The 23,170-nt window shown below is 43.4% G+C and overlaps 1 protein-coding gene across 3 annotated transcripts in view; it reads left to right on the forward strand.

Annotated features, from left to right (window-relative positions):
• ANAPC1 (anaphase promoting complex subunit 1) overlaps positions 1-23,170 on the forward strand; it is a 75,539-nt gene that overhangs the window by 18,901 nt on the left and 33,468 nt on the right. For all 3 annotated transcript variants that reach the window (XM_065589896.1, XM_065589897.1, XM_065589898.1), the window contains exons 9-25: positions 97-317; positions 2,811-3,020; positions 6,086-6,181; positions 6,688-6,778; positions 6,883-6,948; positions 7,881-8,018; positions 9,938-10,078; positions 10,462-10,522; positions 11,123-11,310; positions 12,162-12,236; positions 13,889-14,154; positions 15,569-15,660; positions 16,815-16,963; positions 18,697-18,775; positions 18,887-18,923; positions 19,014-19,084; positions 19,223-19,401. In XM_065589896.1, coding sequence (XP_065445968.1) covers positions 97-317; positions 2,811-3,020; positions 6,086-6,181; positions 6,688-6,778; positions 6,883-6,948; positions 7,881-8,018; positions 9,938-10,078; positions 10,462-10,522; positions 11,123-11,310; positions 12,162-12,236; positions 13,889-14,154; positions 15,569-15,660; positions 16,815-16,963; positions 18,697-18,775; positions 18,887-18,923; positions 19,014-19,084; positions 19,223-19,401 — 2,160 coding nt within the window. The remainder of the gene's footprint in view (positions 1-96; positions 318-2,810; positions 3,021-6,085; positions 6,182-6,687; positions 6,779-6,882; positions 6,949-7,880; positions 8,019-9,937; positions 10,079-10,461; positions 10,523-11,122; positions 11,311-12,161; positions 12,237-13,888; positions 14,155-15,568; positions 15,661-16,814; positions 16,964-18,696; positions 18,776-18,886; positions 18,924-19,013; positions 19,085-19,222; positions 19,402-23,170) is intronic.

A 23,170-nucleotide genomic window follows, 5' to 3' on the forward strand; every position in this document is an offset into this window, starting at 1 on the left:
GGTGAAGTAAACAGCTGGTCAGTGACCCCAGGGCACTCGGGCTGCTATGATCCACTCATGTTCCTTATGACTTACAGCTTCTTTTGTCTCTTCCAGGAGCAGAGCACAGTCCTAAAGTTCTCTGAGCAGGTGGGGACGCCGCAACATGTGGCCACCAGCAGCTCTTTGACCGCCCACCTCAGGAGTCTCTCGAAAGGAGACTCACCCATGGCTTCCCCTTTCCAGAATTATTCCTCTCTTCACAGCCAGAGTAGGTCGGTGTCATCGCCCAGCGTGCATTCCCGCTCGCCTTCCATATCCAACATGGCGGCTCTGAGGTGGGTGCTAAATGGATTGTGTGTTAACTAGTCGCGTAAAAGATGAGCACATCTGATACAGGGTTAGCAGTGGACTAAAACGGTACCTATCTATCTAACTTACTTGGCCTCCGTTATCATAGTGTCCTAGTGCCTCTCAGTTTTCAATGTATTTTTTCTCAGTGTCCTTGTGAGATAGGGCAATGCTGTTATCTCCATGTTATAGCTGGGGGACTGGGGCAGAGAGAGACCAAGTGACTTGTCCCAGGTCAGAAAGATAATTTGTGGTGTAGCAGGGAACAGAGTGCAGGTCTCCTGAGTCCCAGTGCCACTGGGCTATCCACCCTCTCTCCTGCCCTTCCTCGGCGCGTGTATTGACATTCATAGGCAGGGCAGTACTGAGGCATGGGAGACGGTCTTCTCGACTCCCGAACACTCCTTTTTCTGTTGATTTTTACAGCTGATCATCCCAATGGTGCCTGATTAACTCAGTGAGAGAGCTGGCTACATCACTGGGCTGTAGACAGAGCGAAGTGGCAGCCTGGCAGGTCTTCTAGTCAAAGTTCAGATGTCTGCTGCTTTCGCCTCATGTTCTGCCGATTGTCAAGAATTATAAAATAAGACTTGACATGTTTTTATCTTTACCACTGGGATAAAATTGTCCCAAATTGTCAGCCATTGCAAATAAAGGTTCTGGCGTCCAGGGATAATTAAATGACTGGGTTTACTTTATGGAACAAGCTGAAAGGATGTTAAGTGTGAATTGACAATACTGAACCATGTAAGAAACATGAATGTATCTATTTTGGGTAGTTTCTGGCATCAGTAGGTGTTGTCCCTGGCCTTCTGCAGTATGCTGCGTAGGCCTCTGGTGTTTGTGATGTCGCACGCTAGAATATCTCCAGTTGACAGGGAGGGTTTCACAAAGGATAAAAACAAATTTCAAAATTTAGGATAGTTAGAATTTTATTCTCTGGGTAGTGTCTCCCTCAGCCAGATTACTGGTGATATTTGCATATAAATACGGTATATTTTTGCTCTTCTCACCTTTAAAAGGGTGACCAGAGAGCAGCCCACCCTATTTAAAAAAAACAAGCAAAAAAACTCCTCTTGATGTTGGACTGCTGGCCAGCCCTCAGGCTCAGCCTGTGCTCTGAGTCAAGCTGGGTTCTTTCCATGATGTGCATCGTCCCCAGGAATAAGTGTTCTGCAGACCAAATTTGGTCCTTCCTTACAATCCCCTTGCCTTCAATGGGCTACACAGGTGTAACTGATTGGCATTGAGTAAACAACTCTGGGTTGCAAATTGGAATCAAATGCAACTCACTCTTCGTTGTGTTGGCTCTACAGGATTTTCAGGAGGAAAAAGCAGCAAAGCCATGTGTTTTTGTCCCGAAGTCAGCAGACCTGACACGTGTAGATAGCTGGATATGAAGGTGCCATTTAAACATAGTTGCTTTTTTAGAGTAGAACTGCACTGTAAAAGTGTAGACCCCATCTACAATCGCAACCTTCTCCTGTAGTGCCAATACCTGTGAGCACAAAACTTCCACGCTGCCCTCCACTCTGAGATCCAGCTGCTGCAGTTCAGCTTGGCACCTTTGCTGAAGTTAGTCCAAGGGTGTGGAATTTGCTTCCCCAATATCACTGGTCCATTTCTCTCTCTTTTTTTTTTTTTCGGTAACTTCCTCAACTTTTTTCATGTATTTTTATCTAGCCCATCAGTGGTTCACATCTCTAACTTCCCTGCAGTCTCTTTTTTAACCCTCTTCACATGGTTGATCTCCTTCCCTTCCCCTTAATCAGTTGTATTCATATTGGGTTTATGCTGACTTCTTAAAACTAGTTGTATTGTGTTTAAATATCTCACACAGCGCCCTGTGGGCCTTGGTAGGGATAGTGAGGTATTTTAGAAACATAGAATGATGCACCTTAGGTCATTCCGTCCTCTCCATGCCCACCAATGGCCTTCAGCAGACATTCTGTGGCATCTTTCTAGAGTGAAAGCTCAACATCCTCTGTGCACTTTACTGTCTTGTTACTCACTTTCCTATGTCTCCCTCGGGAAGCCCGAGAGAGCTTTATTTCCTTCAAGAATCAGCCACTTGCACGTTAGATAAGTCGTGTGCATGGAGGTAGGGCTCTCCACTTGCAGCACAGCTCAAGACAGCTTTTAGCATAAACACAGAACTGCCCTTAAAATCGGTAATATTTATACTGGGCAGGCTGGGGATAGGCTTTCACAAACCAGATTGCGCATTACGGGGTGTTTTCTATTTTTCCTCTCCTTTTCTCCTCCTTTTGAAGCCTCTGCCAGAAGTATTTAGCAAATTATTTGGAGGGTTGGTGTGTTCCTGTGAGCAAATGGGCTGGTATTGAATTAGCAACTGAGAAAATTCAGTGCTAGTGTGAGAGTTCCCGGCTCCCCTTGTGGAAAAGGATTCTGCTGCACACACCTGAGCTTGCCTGACTTTACGATCTGTTTTCAGTAATGGCCCTTGTCTTGCTTTGCAGCCGTTCTCACTCTCCTGCCTTAGGGGTGCAATCTTTCTCAGGAGTGCAGAGATTCAACTTCTCCAGTAACACCCAGTCGCCGCGGCGGCACAGTGTGAGCCATTCTCCAAACAGTGCTTCCAGCGACTCCTTCCTTGCTCCAGAAACTGAGCCAATTGTTCCAGAGCTGTGCATAGACCATCTCTGGACAGAGACCATCATGACCATGAGGTTTGGAAGCTTATATTTGGGTTTAACTAGACCTGCGTTTCCACTGACAAAGGCTAAAGTGAAATTGTCCTCAGTACAAACTTTTTGCAAGCTGTTGCCTCTTAAAGCAGGTGTGTGTACGACTGAGTACACCGTAGTGCTTCATAACGAAGGATTGTTTAGTATTGTTGGGTAACATTTTCAAAAGTGCCTAAGTCCCTCTGTCAAAAACTACTTGGGAGACTAAGACTCAGTGAAAGTCAGGCGCCTAAAGTACGTCTACACTGGAATTAAACCCCCCCCGGGGCTTGCCCGTGTCAGCTGACTCAGCCTCAGACTCGTGAGCCGAAGGGGCTGTTTAATTGTGGTGTAGACGTTTGAGCTCGGGCAATGTCTACGCCACAGCTAAACGGACCCTTAGCCCGAGCCCTGCACTCCAGAGTCAGCTGACACCGGCCAGCCGCAGGTGTGTAACTGCAAGTATAGACATACCCCAAGTGTCCAGCTCACTTTTGAAAATGGGACTTGGGCACTTCTAAATATGTTAACCTCTGTGTCCTGTAGCCTTCTAAACTGGATTGTTGTCACATTGGCTCTCATGAGCTAAGCGGGGTTGTGTCTGATTGCTACTTTGATGTGAGACCTTCAAGTACCAGGTTTCAGAGTAGCAGCCGTGTTAGTCTGTATCCGCAAAAAGAACAGGAGTACTTGTGGCACTTAGTCTCTAAGGTGCCACAAGTACTCCTGTTCTTCAAGTACTAGCGTGTTGCAGAAGTGCTGTGGGTGGTTCAGTAGGTATCACTCTTCCCAGGAGGTCAGTGTTTGAACCAATGCATTGGCATGGGGTATGGGGCACTCTGGTTTTGAAGATGCTGTCTTTTTGATGAGCTAGCAAACTGTATCTTCCCCATCTGAAGACATTAAAGATCCCATGCCTCTTTTAAACAAATTATCGTATTAACCACAATGTTGTAGCCAAACTCCTATTTGGGTAATTACATTCTGCCTATCTAAATTCTTCTTCCTGTTGCAAGAGGATGAAATATCCTTCACTTTTCTCCCAAGCAGTTGTGTGCTGTTAAATAGCCGCTGCATTCCATCCCAATGATGAGTAAATTCCTCTGTGCCTGGGAGTGGCACAGTAGATCTTGAGTATCTGGTAATAGGGGTAGTGGAATGTCAGTTTCTACAGATACTGTCGGGCTAGGATTCTTACTCTCGAGTCTCGGCTCCATCCGATGTGTTCGATGGAATGTCTCGAGCTTAGTTTTTTGGTCCTCTAGGGTAAGGGGAGTTGTATAATGCAAATGCTCCTGGATGGGTCATCAGCCAAAGGGATTGAACCTGGAACCGAAAAGCATGAGCCTCTGCTGTCTTTCAGCTCCGAATCAGATCCGTTAGCTCAGAAGCTGTAGCTGGCTTATTGATCACTATCTGATCCAGCCACTAGATTGGGGACAGAGAACCAAGCTGTGTAAATGTGAGTTACGCTTCCGGCTGGGAAGCTCATCCCAAGTGCCCAAGATGTGCTGCAACTGAAATCTCTTTATGCGCCACCACTGGAAACAGGACACCCTGGCTGGGTTATCAGCAGTAGAACAGGAGCTCTGGATCTGAAGACATGACTGTCTCCTGCCTGGGAAAACAGAGACCCGCTTTCAAATCCCTGCTGCTCGCAACCCATCCAAAAGAGTTCTGTTACAACTGGGTTGAATGCGAGCCAGCCCCTCCTATTGGCAGTAATGCCTCAGTGATAAATTGACGTCATTTTGTTAGTACCTGGCCATAATTGTAAGTCTCTCGGCACCTTCTGATTATTTTGCTGTCTCTGGTGTTTACAGCGCCTCTCAGTCTCATCTGTGGATGTAATTAGCATGCTCGTTTTCTCCTAGATCATTAGTGAAGATACTAAATAAAGAAAGTAGCTAAAATCACAGGAGTATCACGAGCGGCGTTCGGTGCTGCTGCCGTTGTGCTTGGCAGAATACCGAGTGAGCTGCCCAAAGTGGAGATACTACTAATGTTGGTATCATTGCAGCCAATGCCAAGCCATGGGCTGAAGCTTTCTGTGTGAGGAGATCGCGTGGCTCTAGAGGGCTGGAGCACAGCTAGTGCAAGAGAGGCAGTGCAGGGCCAATTCCTGCTTGAGCAAAATGAGCGTATGAATCTCATTTCCTTTGCCATCAGCACCAGTTAGGGATTCTGTTCATTGACAGTTTTTGGTGGTGAACATGTGCCCAGCTGGTGGCTGGGAGCTTGTTCTAGCCCCTGTGAGAAGTGATCAGTGCTGGTATCACTGGGGACTCAGCTGGGCATTTGCAAGGATACCGTGGCAGCAGCGCTCACATTATAATATCAGGGGGTAGCCGTGTTAGTCTGTATCTACGAAAACAACGAGGAGTCTGGTGGCACCTTAAAGACTAACAGATTTATTTGGGCATAAGCTTTCGTGGGTAAAAACCTCACTTCTTCAGATGCATAGCACATTAGAATAGGTGCAAACTGTACACAAAAGCAAGCCTGACCAGACAACATTCCTCCCTTCTAAATCAGCACTGTTATTCATTATGATCATATACTACAGTCCTTTAGCCAGCTTGACTCCAAATGCGGATGCTACTGTTGAGATCACTATACAAATTCGAATGCTATTAAGTGGTTGAAATTGGTGCTGTTCACTTCAAAGAGGCTTCATGCAGCTACTGCAGGCTTTTGGTGGGGGACAGCTGCCTTTGAGCAAATATGACCCAAAGGTAGAAACCGAAGTAGAGCAGTAACATTTGGAATCAAACAGAAAAGTAAGGATAAAACAAATCTGACACTAGGGTTGGCTGGTAAAGCCTGTGCCCTGAGTGCCCCAAACTAGGGAGCATGCAGATTGGGATCTAGGAATACTAATTTCTAGAATAGTGACACACATTGGGGTGGGCAAACTCTGGCCGTCCAGTCCACTGTTTGGCTGATGTCCAGCCGTGTCTTACAGCTTGCTGTGCTTAATAGTCTCTTCAGTAACACTCTTCCACTGACCCTAGAGCAGTGAGCCAAAGCACCGTGCTGATCACTGCCTCTTGTTTCAATATTGACAGAGAGAAGAATTCCCAAGCCTCAAAAGTGTTTATTACAACTGACCTTTGTGGACAAAAGTTCTTGTGCTTTTTAGTGGAATCCCAGCTCCAGTTGCGGTGAGCATGTGTGGGTTTTTCTGGGTCCCTGTGAATTGCTGAATAAATGTTAGAGCTATAAAAATAACTAGCTAGATATGGGCTAGTGAAGTCTGTTACATTAATGGGATGCATATGTCTCTGTCACATGAATGTGTGCAACTATGGCATACACAGGTTTGGGCATTTAAATAAAACTAAGATTAAAAAGAAATTCATTGTCCTTCCAGTGGCATGCTTGCTTTTCCCACCCTAGACCCTTAGAATTATTCTGGGTAATTTAACAAAGATTATTACTTTGAATGATGTTAATTAGCAGCGGAAAAACCAGCATTCCTCATATTAGAGTTTCTGTAGAAACAGTGTTATCTTGTGTTAAAGAGGAGGGGAGGATACCACTGTGAAAATTAGTTTTCATACATCACTGTTTTAATGTCCTCTCCCTCTTTCATAACACCACATAGGAGAGAGTTTCTGGTATATAACGTTTTTGGTTGAATTTTTTTTTTCCCCTCCTAAATATTTAGCTGTGTAAAGTTTCAAGAGAGTAACGATAAGTCACAGCTGATCTTTGGTTCTGTTACCAATATACAGGCAAAGGACGCAGCCCCTGTGGAGGTAAGCATGTGTGTTTAAATATAGCACCTTGGTGTACTTTCAGTGTCTAAATGTAGCGTTTACTCAAATGCAAGATGTTTTAACGCACTGTTTGGTATTTATAGAGCATTGACACATTGCTGGTTCTGGAAGGCAATGGGAACTTGGTGCTGTATTCTGGAGTGGTTCGGGTACGTACTATCATATAATCAAGTTAAAATGCTTAGGAAATTTCAAATGTCTTTCCCTTGGGGTACTATGTCACAACGGGGCTATTGTAACTTCTGTTACCAGCGTCATGTCAAGTGTGTTTGATATGTAGTAAGCTGCTACAGCAGTTACTGCTTTAGGCCATTTTAGGAGACTTTGGACGTCAACTTCCTGTGGAGGTGGACAGGTCCTCAGATCAAATCTAATCAAAAGCAGGAGTTGGGGTCTGATTTGCCTCCTGCAGTGCTGGAAATGTTGCTCTTGGGTCACTGACACCTCAGAAGCATTAGGTCTGGAGATAATGTTTCTTGATGTGAGGTTTTCATGTCCAGCTTTTGAGTTATTAAGAACAAAGAGAATCGTATAAATATGAGAGGTAAGCAGAAGTTCTCCAAAGCTTTCAGTCTCTCATGAGGTGTCAATGGGTTTGAAATGTCAAAACTTGTTACTTTGCAAAAGACTGTTATGTTGTACTTTCTTTTTTACACTTTTATAGTTAACTTAAAAATAGCTAACCCTATTTTATGTAGAAAGACAAATATGCTTTTTGCTTTATGTTTGGAAACTGTAAAACAGATTTTTCTAGACATTTATACCGTTTAAAAGTAGATTTTTTAAAATTGAAACTGTCATAACTTTAAGTTGACTTAAATGTGCAGCAGTGATGCAAGCATGTGGAATGTGTAGAAGTAGCACTGGAAAATACTGTAATGTGTCTAAGCTTGGGGAAAAAGGAGTTAAAATGGGACAACTTTGGACTTGTCTATCCATTTTTGAATTTCACCATATACCCAATTTTCTTAACCTTTTTCTTTGAAGTATTAATAATTGCAGCCGCTACTGTCATTGACCTGAACATGTGTGCGTTAGAAGAGTTTGCATGTTAAAACTAACCATTTCTTTTTATAAAAAGGTAGGGAAGGTTTTTATTCCTGGACTGCCAGCACCGTCGCTGACAATGTCGAACCAAATGCCTCGGCCGAGCACCCCTCTGGATAGCCTGAATACTCCTTCCAAGCCTTTGAATAAGCACCTCGGGCCCTTAGAGGAGGTGAGAGAAGCGAACTGTTTTATTGAAAAAGTTTGTTATATACTTGCAAAAGCCATGATGTTGCTGAGCGCCCGAGTCTGTTTTCTGCTGGACTAGGCCCCATTACACGTTTCTGGGTATAGCTCATTCCCTGCATCTCCCTGCCCCCTCCAACAAAACAAACCATACCCATAACAGTGCAGTTCTGCTGGCATAACTGCGTCTGCACTAGGGCTTCTGCCATCCTAGCTCTGTCGGTCAGGGATCAGATCTCTCCAGCTCCCTGACCGACAGAGCTATGCTGGCAGAACTCAGTAGTATGGACAGGGCCCCAGGTTGGGTATGAGGGTGGGCTGTGAGTACCGCTGGGGAGTGAATGGGGATGTTGTGAGAACAGTGAGATTGCGCCTGTGATTGTGCTTCTCCCACTCGGTCTCCTCAGCTCAAACTCCACTTACTCCCCCAGCCCCTCGCCACAATCTATAGTTGCAACCCACTGAAGCCCCCTGTCGAACCACCTGCCCCCGAGAGCATGGGGCGGAAACGGGTTTTATGCTTGTGGGGAAAAAAGGAGAGCCACTGGGCTGAACCCCTCGTGACGTGTCAGAGAAGATCTCTGTTCTGACGAGCCTGTGACCGCTCGTCACAGAGGGACTTCTTGCTGCTCAGCTTCTCCCATCCATCTCCTGCAGCTCAGACCCCACTTCCTGCCTTTGCTCTTGACACCTAAGTTGGCTAGCCCTCGCTCCTCAGTGTGCTTGCCTCAGTCAGGTGGTTCCTTACTCCTCTGCCACATTCCGCTTGTCACTGTCGGTGTGTGTCAGTGTAAATCGGTCAAAATGGAGATGCGCATTGTGTGGTAGTTGTGTAGGAGACTAGGGGTGTGGCATGACTCTCTCGTCACTGTGCTGTCAAGAATGTTCAAGTAGCTGACAATGTCATTTAAAACTCATGTCTCTCTCAATACCTAGTGTAACGCTGCCTGCAGTGATTCAAGAGCATGAGTACCCACTCTTAGGAAGAGCGCACAACCCCCACATTGGCTGAGAGTTCTGTTCTTCGATTTCACCAACCAATTAACAAGCGTAGACGCCTCAGGCACTATAATAGCCGTAACTTGGAGTCACACATGGTCCTCTTGGGTACTTTGATCCAGACTAGCATACCTGTGTTTTAGATGGTCCAAGGATCACAGCATTCAGGTTACTCCCAGTCCCGAAGGACCAGTCACCAACCCCAGGTCAATTGCACTGTAGATCTCACACTGAAGTCAAGGCTTCTAGCCAATCCTATAGTAAACTCTATAAAGATTTATTAAATAGGAAAAGGACTTTAGAGAGTTATTTACAGGGTAAAGATAGATACGCAAATGAATTAAAATCTTAAGCTTCAAAAGGTAATAGAAGCCTCTATAATCCACAACAAATATCTTTTGCTCTCTTTAACATCCCACAGTATTCCATCTAGTGTCAATGGATCTTTCCTGTTGGGAAGTGTATAACACCATTTTTTTGAAGATCAGCCCTTTACACTAATTAATGTCTCTCTTCTGCCTGGTCATTTACACAGTCAGAGAGGCTCACTTAAATATTACCTTACAATATGGGATACAGATGTTATAAGTGAGATTCATGCTGGCAGCAACTCACAAGCATTCAATAAAATCTGAACACTAGACACATTCTTATCATTCTAATATCTGTTTTTAACAATTCTAACACACCGGTGAGCCAGACGGATTCCAGCTGTGTTTGTCAGTGTTCCAGGGACTTTGGCATGCGCTGGTGCTTGGTCTGCCAGCATCACACCTAGTCATTAGTGTCTTACTGGAAACCCTAAAGTGGAAGGATGAGGATTGGTTTCAGAATATGCAGAGCCCAGACTTGTTAATTTACCTACCCACAATTTCAGCTTTTAGTTATTGTTTTGTCCCTTTGCAGGGAGTGCTGTTGTCTCCAGTTCCAGAGTTGAGGGATTCTTCCAAACTTCATGACTCCTCTTACATTGATGATTGTACTTTCCAACAACTTGGAACTTTCATTCATGCTGTGCGAGACCCTGTTCACAACAGAGTAACTCTGGTAGGTGTTTTCCTGTGGCTTGTTCCTGAAACTGGGCGAGCAAAGTATAATGAGCCCTGGTTTCTCCCGGGTAGTAAGCTCTTCAAAGAGCTTCTGACTCACAGACCGGTGTTGCACTTCCACGTGCTCAGTGCACATGCTTACCCTATAGAATGTCCTTTTTAGGAAAACTACCTCTTATCACTTACAGGAATTCGAGTACCTATAAGTCTAACAGCTCTCCCATGACCTTGAAAGTCTCAAGCTTAGTAAAAAGAACTGTGTTATGGATAAGTTTAATGTATAAAGCTTCCTGTATAGATGGACTGTAATCTTGGTTTTATCCGAAGATGCCCCTCGTGATTTGACTTACATTTTTTTTTTAAATTTATTTTATGTTACAGGAACTCAGCAATAGCTCCATGGTTAGGATTACCATTCCTGAAATCGCCACCTCAGAGCTAGGTAAGGAACCGAATCCAACCCCCTAAAACACAACTGCACACTTCATTATACAGCTGTGAAGTGTAGTATTTGGGCCACCATGATGCGGCACCTAATGCTGTAAGTTCATGTGATCAGCTGCAGACTTGCTGACCTATATCTAGCTATGCTCTGTAGGTTCACTGGTTCATAGCCAGTAGTATTCTCTGGTAACTTGGGAACAAACTGGCCTAAAATAAGTGTGTACACTGTTATTTAAGGAGTACGAGCATGAGAAATTTGATCTGTTAACAGCTTTAGGAGTGAGCAAAAAAGGGACATGTTGCAAAAAAAATGTTTAGAATTACATTTCCAGTGTCCTAAAACTGAACAGTGGCTGATTGCTTTGCAGTTGGAAGCAAGTTTTCCTTTGGCTTGAGATTATGCATGGAAATTTCCAGGCCAATAGATGGGCAGGGCTGAACTGTGTGGATTTTTTTTTTTTTTTGACAGTTATCAGAGGGCCAAAAGTAGGGCTCGAAATGGGTTTACAACAGTAATTGTGGAGTCCTGGGCATGGCTCCATTATACAAGCGTGGATGTGACAAAATAGTATAAACATTTTCTTCCCCCCCAAAACAGTGAAAAGATGTTTACAAGGAATTAAGTCTATCCTGCCCAAAGAAATTGCGGTACAAATGCTTGTCAAGTGGTATAATGCTTACAATGCTCCTGGAGGACCAAGTTATCACTCTGAGTGGAGTTTATTTGTAACCTGCCTCATGAATATGATGGGTTACAACACTGACAGATTGGCATGGACACGTAATGTAAGTAAATTCACAATTTTGTAGTTTGTTTTCTAGGCTTATATTAGTATTAGTTAATTGTTTGCATAATTAATAATTTCACGAAGTTCAAGATGATTATCCAAATACATTCATTTCAGCAGCAGGCATGCCTTAACCTGTTTTAAACAAGGCATCTCTGAATTATCAAATGACTTTTCCAGTTGTGCCCATCGTGCTAATACCTAGGCCGCATATAAACAATTGTCTATGAGGATTATACACTCCCTTTCACCACTGATACTGCTGCTTTCAAAGTGTGATCATTCTCAGTTGTGAATAGTTAATATTCATGCTGGTTTGATAGAACACACAGGTGACAGTTCATAGTTCCGATCTCGAAGTGGCTGCATAGACCTTTCAGAACAGGATTTGCAGTGCAGATACTTGTAATACTTCGGAGCATTCATTCAGCTTTCTGTCAGTGGACCTTCCTGTCAGAACATTTGTTTGCTGGTATATTCGCAGAAAGCAAACTCCAGGGGCACGCACCACTGAAATGAAATCCATTGAAATGCATTTGCAGAATGAGCCCAGCACTAATATCAGCATTTCTCTTTCCCCCCCAAAAAACACTAAATATTAGCAAGTTAGAATATGAAATTCTCAAACCAAATGCACTTGTGGCTTCTGTACATAGATAATTGGCTTCCCTTCTTTGTTGTATGTGATTTTATGGGAAAGTTAAAGAATGTAATTTTTAATGCTATGCCAAGAAACAATACTTAACTTTGGTGGAGACATTACATTTTACCTTTAGTTCTTGTTGGTGATTCATGTATGTAATTTCAGGGGTTTTACAATAGTTAATTTTGCCTTTTTATTTCTTGCAGCTTGATTTTGAAGGATCCCTTTCCCCTGTCATTGCTCCAAAGAAGGCTAGACCTTCCGAGACAGGATCAGACGAAGTAAGAAATGGAGTCAGCATTTACTAAAAATAAAAGCAGGTTACCAATTGAATAAAAGATCAGACCTTTAAAATGCAGGCAGATCAGAGGAAGCAAACTGACTGGCTACTTTCAAATGGTGTTTGCATGGGATTGTAAGTTTTTGGAAGAAGCGGTGTCATCAGCTGTCTGTGCAGTGTCTAACACTGTGCCCCTCACTAGGGGAATCATCTCAGACGTACCAACATATAAGTAGTAGTTCTTATTTGATTCATACTTCATTCCATTAGCATGCCCAAATATTGCTCCCAAGAACATGTGAAATCTTCCCAAGATGCTCTGTTCCTTTACTAATAGTCTATCCCATCCCTGTCTGCTCAGTACATTTTAACAAGCCAGCAGTATAAAATTCCCCAGCTCGTTAATTGCACGTATTATGATGGATTTTTGTAAAGAGTTCAGGCTGAAGTGGGTAGTTTATGCAGAAACAGAAGCAAAAGTTCTTTACAGCGTAATGTCTCAGCTGCTTTATTATTTAATCATCACCCAAAGGTGTCCCAGGCACCTTCCAGCACAGAAGGAAAACATGCCAAGGAGCATACAAACGACAGCCTGAATCCTGTAATACGTTCTGTGCAGTTGGACAAATCCTAATTATTTCTGTGAGGGTCCACATGGGTACAATGTTCTGCCTGCATAGCACAAACTGCAGGACCAGGGACCTAAATGAGTGACCTTTGACACCATGAGTGATGTAATAAGGCAGCTGAGGGGATAGGTACCGAAGGATGATGTCATGTCAGTAAGAGATGCAGTTAGCAAAGGCTTGTGCAGCGTGTGGTGGAGCGAAGATGCTGTATTTTATTTTTTATTCTATTTTATTGGCAAAAGGCATTGGCAAGTTTCTCGTACGTGCTACAGGAGAAGTGGACCTTCAAGAGGGGTTTAAAATAGAAGGGAGTAGTTTTGTGGACCAGCTCAGGAAGCATGGTCCATATATAGGGACAGTGCGGAAGAAAGTGGGACAAATGAGACATCGAGGCTGGCACTGTTGGTGGGCAGAATGGTGGATTGGAGGTGGGGTGGGGGGGCAATATGATTACTCTAGATCTGTTAATTAAAATAACAAAATGTTGGAAATAGGGAAGAGAAAGAAGCCAAACTATGAGATCTGGGTTTTTCCGATTGTCTTTGGACAGACTTTTCAGCATGGATAGTGGTGCCTTGCATGCTGTTATACAGTTTGTAGCATTACATCATGATGTACTGTATGGAGCAGAGAATGTAGGAGTTGATGGTTTTTTGATAGTAGAGCCTGAGAACTGTTAGTACCTTTTGTAATTAATAGCAGAAATGTCTGAGGGCTGGGTGGTCCCTAGGTCCCAGCTTACTGCGAGAATTGCCAGCCTCTTCAACAATTAGGAATTACACGTGCGTCTCTCTGCCAAGTAGCTTGGAGTGTTAATGATGTTCATTCATGTTTGCTATAGATCATGTCACTTGGAACATTTTGTTGTAAATTGATGTATTTTACATGAGTCCCCCCTCCCCCCCCCCACCCCCCCCCCCGGCCGCTGCCAATATCCAATGAAAGACATCACAGTTCAGGACTCTCTTGGAGAGGGAGGATATATTTAGGGACCTATACATCATTCTCTCTTTGTTTGCCTAAGGACTGGGAGTATCTGCTCAATTCGGACTACCACAGAAACCTTGAGTCTCACCCTCTGGCCAGAGCCTTGCGGTTGGATCCATTGGAAACTTTATTTCCAAAAGAAGACTTTTCAACCAGCCTCAGCTTGGATTCCTCAACGCTTCTCTTCACCCACATTCCTGCTATTTTCTTTGTGCTTCATCTGATCTACGAGGAGCTTAAATTGAACAGCCTGATGGGAGAAGGCATTCGGTCCCTTGTTGTATTGCTTGTTCAGCTGGCAAGGTACCTCCAGTAATAAGTCACAGAAATGAACTCAAGCTGTCCTATACCGCACAGTGTCTCTTTATGACATGCATACATTGTTTTTGAGAGTGAATTTGGGAATAAGCTTTAAAGTGGAGCATAGATTCCAAGGCCCGAAGGGACCCCTGGGATCATCTAGTCTGACCTCCCGCATAACACAGGCCAGAGAACTGCTCCCAAGCAATTCCTAGAGCAGAGCTTTTAGAAGAACATCCCATCTTGATGTAAAACTTGTCAGTGATGCAGAGTCTACCACGACCCTTGATAAATTGTGCCAATTACTCTCAGTTAATTACTCTCACCGGTAAAAATTTTTGCCTTACTTCCGGTGTGAATTTGTCTAGTTTGAACTTCTAGCCATTGGAGGGTGTTATATCTTTGTCTGCTAAGTAGAAGAGCCCATTATTAAATATTTGTTCCCCTTGTAAGTACTTATGGACTGTGATCAAGTCACCCCTAAACCACCTTCTTATTAAGCAAACTTTACAAATTTCAGCAAGCAGAGAAAGTGTGTCAGTGTCCAAGAACTTCCTGGGTCAAAAAATGTTTAGCTGTAGTGAATGCCTCTTACAATTGGCATTCATAGAATGTCAGGGTTGGAAGGGACCTCAGGAGGTCATCTAGTCCAACCCCCTGCTCAAAGCAGGACCTAATCCCAACTAAATCATCCCAGCCAGGGCTTTGTCAAGCCTGACCTTAAAAACCTTCTAAGGAAGGAGATTCCACCACCTTCCTAGATAATCCATTCAGATACACCCCTGTTATTCCCATTTTACAGAATAGGGGGAACTGAGGAAGAGTTCTTAAATGATTTGTCCAAAGCCACCGAAGGGAGGTCCATGTCACAATCAGGATGGAACTCGGAGGTTCTTGGATTCCAGTTCTGTGTTTAGACCATTCTTCTCTCTACATTAATGGTTCTCAAACGTCTTTGGTCTGCAGCCCAAAAAATGATCCAAGCTCATCCCACAACCCACCAAATCCCACAGGGGAAAAATTGTCTGTATTTTATGTCTTGTACAGAGAGCCAAGCCCAGTGTGTTTGGCCTTAACAACTAATTGCCAGTAATATTTAGCATAAGCTGTCGGGACAGAGGCGTTAGACCGCTGAGATTAGTATTGGTGGTGAAGGTTGTGGGGAAAAGCAGCCCGTGGCCACAGAATCTCATTCAGAAAAGCCTAAAATCACAAGCTGGTGTGTGGGGGAAGGGGAGATATGTGTCAGGGGAACGGTTAGCTAGGAAAGGAAAGAGAGCACATTGCTCCTCATGCCCAACCTACTCATCCCAGACATGTTAAATAAGAATACACTCAGTAGTTGAAGCTCATAAATCAGAGGCACAAGCAATGTTTTTCATCATCTAGCTGCCTTTTCTCATCTCTTTCACTTCAGGGACTTAAAATTGGAAGCGTATATAGATTATTACTACAGAGAGTATCCTGCACTTGTAAAGACCTCCAGGCAGACATGCATAATCGATCAAGGTGAGTTTCAGGGTGATTACTCAGGATTCACATGAAAAGACTCAATGAGGGAAGTATCTCTGTACACTGTACAATTACTTCTGGTAACTGTTCTTACCACAACTGAAAGTTACAGTACTTATCTAGTGCAAAAACAGAGCATTTCAGTTTTTCTGTGCTTGTCAAGTGCCTTGCTGTTGTATTTTGTTCTGATTTGTTAGAGGGACTGGAGATAGATATGATGTAAATATCAATCCAAATATTCAGTTTCTTTTTTTAACCTTGTTTGCTCACTACTGATGTTTGTTGTGTTGGTGCCCTCGCAGCCCATTTTTTCCAGTATTTCTGCCTGCCTCAGCGTGGTAGTGAGTTGAAATTACAACCAGTTGATGACTGATGATTTCAGTCCAGTGGCCAATGGACCAGATCACAAGAACTCTACCACAGCTGACACTGGCTGGCACCCTTGTGGTCTAGCAGAGGGCTCAAAGACTTGGGACTGAATTACCTTCTCATCCCTATACATTCCCCTTTCAGGAGTGGGCTGTGCAGGAACCCGTTCTGCGGCGACATGCCCGCAGTCTGTTGGGCTGGCAATCCACTTTTCACAAGAACTACATTTTGTTGGGGTTTTTTAGTCTGGAAATTTTTAAAAATGGCAAATGAGGGCCTAGAGTTTTGCGTTTCTGGTTGTCCACCCACAGGAATGCCAGTGAAATGCAGGAGGCAGTTCTGCAAAAGCTGCTGCTGCCTCTGGTCAATTCAAAGGCCTCCAATAACAGCAGTCAAGAAGAGGCTTTTGAAACTTTTACCAGGTGTTTGCAAACAGGAAAGGCAAAAGAAGTCAAACTAGGTTGTTCTCCCTTACCACAGCAGGTTAGTATAAGCTGCTTGCATTACTGAGCTTTCTCAGCAATGCGGTTTGAGAAGCAGTCTGATTTCTTGGGATCTTTGGATCGATAGATAGCATCGTTTGTTGAAAGGCTTGTTGTCATCTCGTACTTGAAATGTTAAGGTTCTTTAGTAGACCTCCATCCGTCTGGAGGTTATAGAAATGGAATGGTTTGGGGAAATGTTGAACATACTACACCTGCTTACTTAAAAAATAAAGGCAATATACTGTAGGGTTTGGTCTGTACTTTAGGGATAGTACAATGACTGTTAATCTGATTAAGCCCAAACAGGTTTCATGCACCATCCCTCGTTTTTTTCTGCTGAGCCTCCCAGTATCTTTCAGTGGCTGAGTTCCTGTTTGAAGGGAGAAGGAGCCCTGCCTTATCCTTACTTACCAGGAATCTGTGAAAGGAGCAAGCTAGTAGTGCTGGTATGTACTGTAGAAAGAAAGCGCATGTGGTGACCACAGATTTTATCCTGGCATCTCAACAGTAAGATGCTGATGCTGCAAATGCTTGTATGCATGTGTGAATAGTTCCACTGACTAATGGGGCTACTCAGGTGTGGAAAGCTAAGCACGTGCATAAATGTTTTGAGGACCGGGACCCAAATCCATAACCAAGAATACAATTTAATCCCAAAAATTAGGTTAAGAAAACATAGAAGTGTTTTAAAACAGTGCAGTTAGCAAATGGGAAAAATCCCCGGTCTCTCCTCCTCGCTTATCTTTCTTTGGTCTGCTTTATGTTTCTTGTATTGTTAAGTGTAAGTTTTCTGCAGAGTGAGACTGGAGAGATCTGAGCTGCAGGAGGTGGAAGAGAGGGGTTTGAGTAGGAGAACTGATGAGTGCAGTGTCGGTGGGGTGCTGCCTGGTTTACCGGCTTTTGTCCTTGCTTTTTACCGTTCCTGCAGGTGGGATAAACAGACTAGCAATGTAACTCGAAGTTAACAAAGTTTGGCTTGTGAGGGAATTTCCCAGCTTTTTAGCAAGTACATATGAACATTTATAGTTACTTGCATGGCTAGTTCTCACTGTTATCCTTTGTGCCCTCCTGATGACCCTCGGCCCTCTCCCTGGGGGGAAAAACTGTGTGGGGTCTAGGGCCATTGGGGTGTACGGGATGGTGAACAGAGATGCAGGACTTGAGCTGGTTATGGAGGACGAGTGTAGGGAACAGGGACTCTGCTCAGGCAATCTGCCTGTGGTTAATTGGAAAGAAGCCATGGTCTCACCATGTCAGAGTTGACTTCTCTCCTTGGCTTCAGCTTGGAGAAGCTGAGGCAGTAGCACCATGGGAGCCCCTCAAGTGCTGATACCCTGGTGCAAAGAGCTCCCTGCCCGCAAGCATCCTTGCGTATAGTAAACCCTGTCTACATAAGCCCTACTCTCTGCCTGCCTGCCCGCCCCTCACATCCCTGTTTGCACCCCAGGGTCTCTCCAGAGCCCAGCTCCGTGTTCCCTTCTGCCTAGCCTGGCTCCCTGCCACACCAGGAGCATGTGCAGAACCTCGCGGATGAGTCAGGCACACAGCTGCTCGGAAACTTTCGATGAAAAACAGAAATTCAAATATTCTTTTTGGATGAAATTTTGCCTCCTGTGAGTCAGCGAGACTGGCAGTGTCTGAAAGTGGAAGTGGCTGCTAGATCAGGGCAGTTCCACTGGCTAACCGTGGTGAAACTCAGTGAGGTTCGTGTGAACCGAGAAATAGCTTTGTTCCTTTAGAGCATTTACAAAGTGGCCTATGACTGAAATGCTATCCGGGGTGTGTGTGTGTATGAGAGAGAAGTTTGGTGTTTGTGGAAAATGTGATTTAGCTAGAGGAACCCAATGAAATGTGGGAAACGCAAGGCAAAAATTCCAAATGGAGCATTTTAAATAAGTATTTCTTTTGAAAAAATTGTATGGAAAATTTAGTTTGTCTTTGTAAGAAATATTATGCCAAATTTGGAGACTAAAACCAGTCATTAAAATGTAAAGCAAAAGTTTGGTCCTCTAAGTGCAAATTTCAATGTACTCTCAATTGAGGAGTCACTACTGATGGTCTTCATAATGAGCTGAGAATCTGTTTAAGTCGTCATTAACAATATATTTCTTTCTGCTGGCTTAAATGGATAGTTATTAGCAATTTATATAGTAATGTAAAATTTCTTCCTCCCATGCAGAGTGTTGCACTGTACATACTTGGTGATGAGAGTGCCGTTTCAAATGAAGCATCACATTATTTGTTTAGGATAACTTCAGGTAAGTGGACTGTAATAAGCATTCTGGTGGTATGAGAATATTCTTGTAGGCACTAGTTCACATTGTTCCTGCATTCACCTGGTAAAAAGATATCTTATTTTTCCATTTTAGGGCAACGAAAACAGCAAACAGAACAAGATGATAATCGGTAAATTTAATGTTGATACGTTATGAATTTGCACTCTGATACTGCTATGTTTCTGATTCACTTGGGGTCTGCTTTCCCGTTGTTTTGTAGATATAGTTTCAGACACAGCAAATCTGTTTCCAACCTCGCTGAAAAGCTGGTTATCTGGATGACTAGTGTAGGTAAGGAAAGCTTTTACTATTACGCACATTTACGATAACCTTACATAATAGTCTTATGTTTGAGCAGTCACTTTGGCTGGGCTTAGAAATATGCATGTTTTTAAAACCCTGGTAACGTTTTTTCTCTCTAATTTTAAGGTTTCACCTTAAGAGATTTGGAGTCTCTCCCCTTTGGGGTTGCGCTTCCTATCAGAGATGCTGTATATCACTGCCGAGAGCAGCCTGCCTCTGATTGGCCGGAAGCTGTCTGTCTCTTGATTGGGCGTCAAGATCTTTCCAAACAGGCATGTGAGGGGAACCTGGCAAAGGGTAAATCTGTGAGTATCAACGTAAAAGGGGGATTTCAGAAAGGCAGATATCAATATCCTATTGAATGCTCAGCTGGGAGTGCTTAAATGCTTGAAAAGTTGGACTAGTATCTCTTGACTTCATAGCTGGCCAAAACAGCTCATTATGTGTAGGAGATATGGTATGTAGGACTCCAGATCAGTGCGCCAGAGCAGCATACAGTTTTCAAACATTCAAGCTTTTTAACAGAAAAAACACTGTCTCGTGCCTGAAGAGTGAGGGTGTTTAAATATGCAGACTAAATTGAATTGTTAGAGTGTAAAACAGATGGGTTTTAATCCTTTAAGTACCAATCTCAACATGATTTCCTCTATAACTGTATCTGCATTCCAAAGAAGATACGACTTTCAGAGATGAGTGAGAAGTTTCAGAGTTCTGCCCTCAGCATGTGGCAGCAAAACAGTTACACTAGAGCAAAGGAAAGCAGGTATTTCCTAGTATGACACTCGTTTGGCTTGACATGAGTGTACCCTTCCTGTCCATTGTGGGAAATGTGACAACTTTCAAAAGCATACTGGTTTTTTTTCTACATATTTTTCTTCTTTCCCCCTTAAGGATGTTTCTATTCTGAGAGTCCCAGAGCATTTTTGTGTAATTCCTTTTTTAAAAAAAACACATTCATCTGATAGCTGGAATCACCAGCGCTTCACATGTTGACAGTCCCTTTGTGCATTCTTCGAGGCCTTTGTACCAAGCCAAAACACTACTTGATAGGTTGAGAGTTTCAGTGGCCTTCATGAAACTGCTTAATGGCAGTATGCATTGTTTCAAGAGGCCATGAAGAAAGAGCTCCTGCTCTCTGCACATCCTGGCAAAGATCCTTCCTCACTAAGTATTTAGTGCTGTCTTGGGTTTTTAGAATGTTGTTAAGCAGCTTTGGGTTTTACCCAGGTGTCTCATAACAGCATATCCAAAAAAAAAAAAAAAATCTATATTACAATTTTTTCTTCTGAATGAAAATAAGCAAACTAACAAACCTAAATCACCTTGGCCACCATTCATTAAAGATTCATTTGAGCTCTTACCAGTGACCTTCTCACCCCAAGTGAGATAAAAACTGACTTTGGTCACTTGACTTATCTGAGGCATTGTTATAAATGTTACCTTAAAAGGATAAAATATTCTACAAAAGCTAGATTGTTTCCCCTCTTTCAGAGGGGCAGGGTGGAGTTTCCTGTTTCTAAGCAGGCACTGGCTAGATGGGTGGTGCTGGTAGGTATTAACATTTTTGATCAAAATAAATTGTTTTTCATTCATCAACTGCATTTTTACTCATATTGTCATATGCTGGGAACTGAGAGAGATCCTGTGATGGATAAAGATTCTTTCTGATATTTAATGCATCATACACAATTTTAGTCAACTTGGGTGGGGAGAAGCAACGCATTAGAGGCTCTCTTGTTTTGTTTGCCCCTAGATTAGATCATACTGCACTAGTTATCTTTCAGTTACCTCTTTATTTATTAAATCAGACTCTGTACAGCAGAAGCTAGAGGAGAAAGGGAAGTATGTTTTCCAAACCATTTCTTCAGGCTGTGAGGAACTTGTCAGAATTTCTAGTCTGCAAAGAGCCTCTGCAGAACCCTTTTATTTTTGCAATTTAAGTTAATTTAGTGCTCATGAAAGTGAGAGGTTGGTTTGAACCACGCATGGTGTAGGCAAGTGCTGGGCAAGTTGAACTACACTGCTCTGTCAGCACATTCCCGTCCTATGCTACATGGTCCAAGCAATTCTTGTGCTTGGGTTTGTTTTTGAATTGAGCCTACCCGTACTGCTAAACTGTTGTGCTTTGGTAATGTGGACGCCAAGGGTACATCTATTCTTACCTCCGGGTCCGGCGATAAGCAATCGATCTTCTTGGATCGATTTATCGCGTCTTGTCTAGATGCGATAAATCGATCCCGGACCGATCCCGGAAGTGCTCGGCGTCGCCGCCGGTACTCCTGCTCCGCGAGAGGAGTACGCGGAGTCGACGGGGTAGCCTGCCTGCCACGTGTGGACCCGTGGTAAGTTCGAACTAAGATACTTCGACTTCAGCTACGTTATAGCAAGCTATTCCGCTGGCTAGGAAAGATAGAAAATGTGGCAAAAGACCACCTTGGCTTAACCATGAGATCTTGCACGATCTAAAAAATAAAAAGGAGTCATATAAAAAATGGAAACTAGGACAGATTACAAAGGAGGAATATAGGCAAACAACACAGGAATGCAGGGGCAAGATTAGAAAGGCAAAGGCCCAAAATGAGCTCAAACTAGCTACAGGAATAAAAGGAAACAAGAAGACTTTTTATCAATACATTAGAAGCAAGAGGAAGACCAAAGACAGGGTAGGCCCACTGCTTAGTGAAGAGGGAGAAACAGTAACAGGAAACTTGGAAATGGCAGAGATGCTTAATGACTTCTTTGTTTCGGTCTTCACCGAGAAGTCTGAAGCAATGCCTAACATAGTGAATGCTAATGGGAAGGGGGTAGGTTTAGCGGATAAAATAAAAAAAGAACAAGTTAAAAATCACTTAGAAAAGTTAGATGCCTGCAAGTCACCCGGGCCTGATGAAATGCATCCTAGAATACTCAAGGAGCTAATAGAGGAGGTATCTGAGCCTCTAGCTATTATCTTTGGAAAGTCATGGGAGACGGGAGAGATTCCAGAAGACTGGAAAAGGGCAAATATAGTGCCCATCTATAAAAAGGGAAATAAAAACAACCCAGGTAACTACAGACCAGTTAGTTTAACTTCTGTGCCAGGGAAGATAATGGAGCAAGTAATTAAGGAAATCATCTGCAAACACTTGGAAGGTGGTAAGGTGATAGGGAACAGCCAGCATGGATTTGTGAAGAACAAATCATGTCAAACCAATCTGATAGCTTTCTTTGATAGAATAACAAGCCTTGTGGATAAGGGTGAAGCGGTGGATGTGGTATACCTAGACTTTAGTAAGGCATTTGATACGGTCTCGCATGATATTCTTATCGATAAACTAGGCAAATACAAATTAGATGGGGCTACTATAAGGTGGGTGCATAACTGGCTGGATAACCGTACTCAGAGAGTTGTTATTAATGGTTCCCAATCCTGCTGGAAAGGCGTAACGAGTGGGGTTCCGCAGGGGTCTGTTTTGGGACCGGCTCTGTTCAATATCTTCATCAACGACTTAGATATTGGCATAGAAAGTACGCTTATTAAGTTTGCGGATGATACCAAACTGGGAGGGATTGCAACTACTTTGGAGGACAGGGTCATAATTCAAAATGATCTGGACAAATTGGAGAAATGGTCTGAGTTAAACAGGATGAAGTTTAACAAAGACAAATGCAAAGTGCTCCACTTAGGAAGGAAAAATCAATTTCACACATACAGAATGGGAAAAGACTGTCTAGGAAGGAGTACGGCAGAAAGGGATCTAGGGGTTATAGTGGACCACAAGCTAAATATGAGTCAACTGTGTGATGCTGTTGCAAAAAAAGCAAACATGATTCTGGGATGCATTAACAGGTGTGTTGTGAGCAAGACACGAGAAGTCATTCTTCCGCTCTACTCTGCTCTGGTTAGGCCTCAGCTGGAGTATTGTGTCCAGTTCTGGGCGCCGCATTTTAAAAAAGATGTGGAGAAATTGGAAAGGGTCCAAAGAAGAGCAACAAGAATGATTAAAGGTCTTGAGAACATGACCTATGAAGGAAGGCTGAAAGAACTGGGTTTGTTTAGTTTGGAGAAGAGAAGACTGAGAGGGGACATGATAG

This window comes from Chrysemys picta, chromosome 3 (genome assembly GCF_011386835.1).
Source record: "Chrysemys picta bellii isolate R12L10 chromosome 3, ASM1138683v2, whole genome shotgun sequence".
Classification (NCBI taxonomy): Eukaryota; Metazoa; Chordata; order Testudines; family Emydidae; genus Chrysemys; species Chrysemys picta.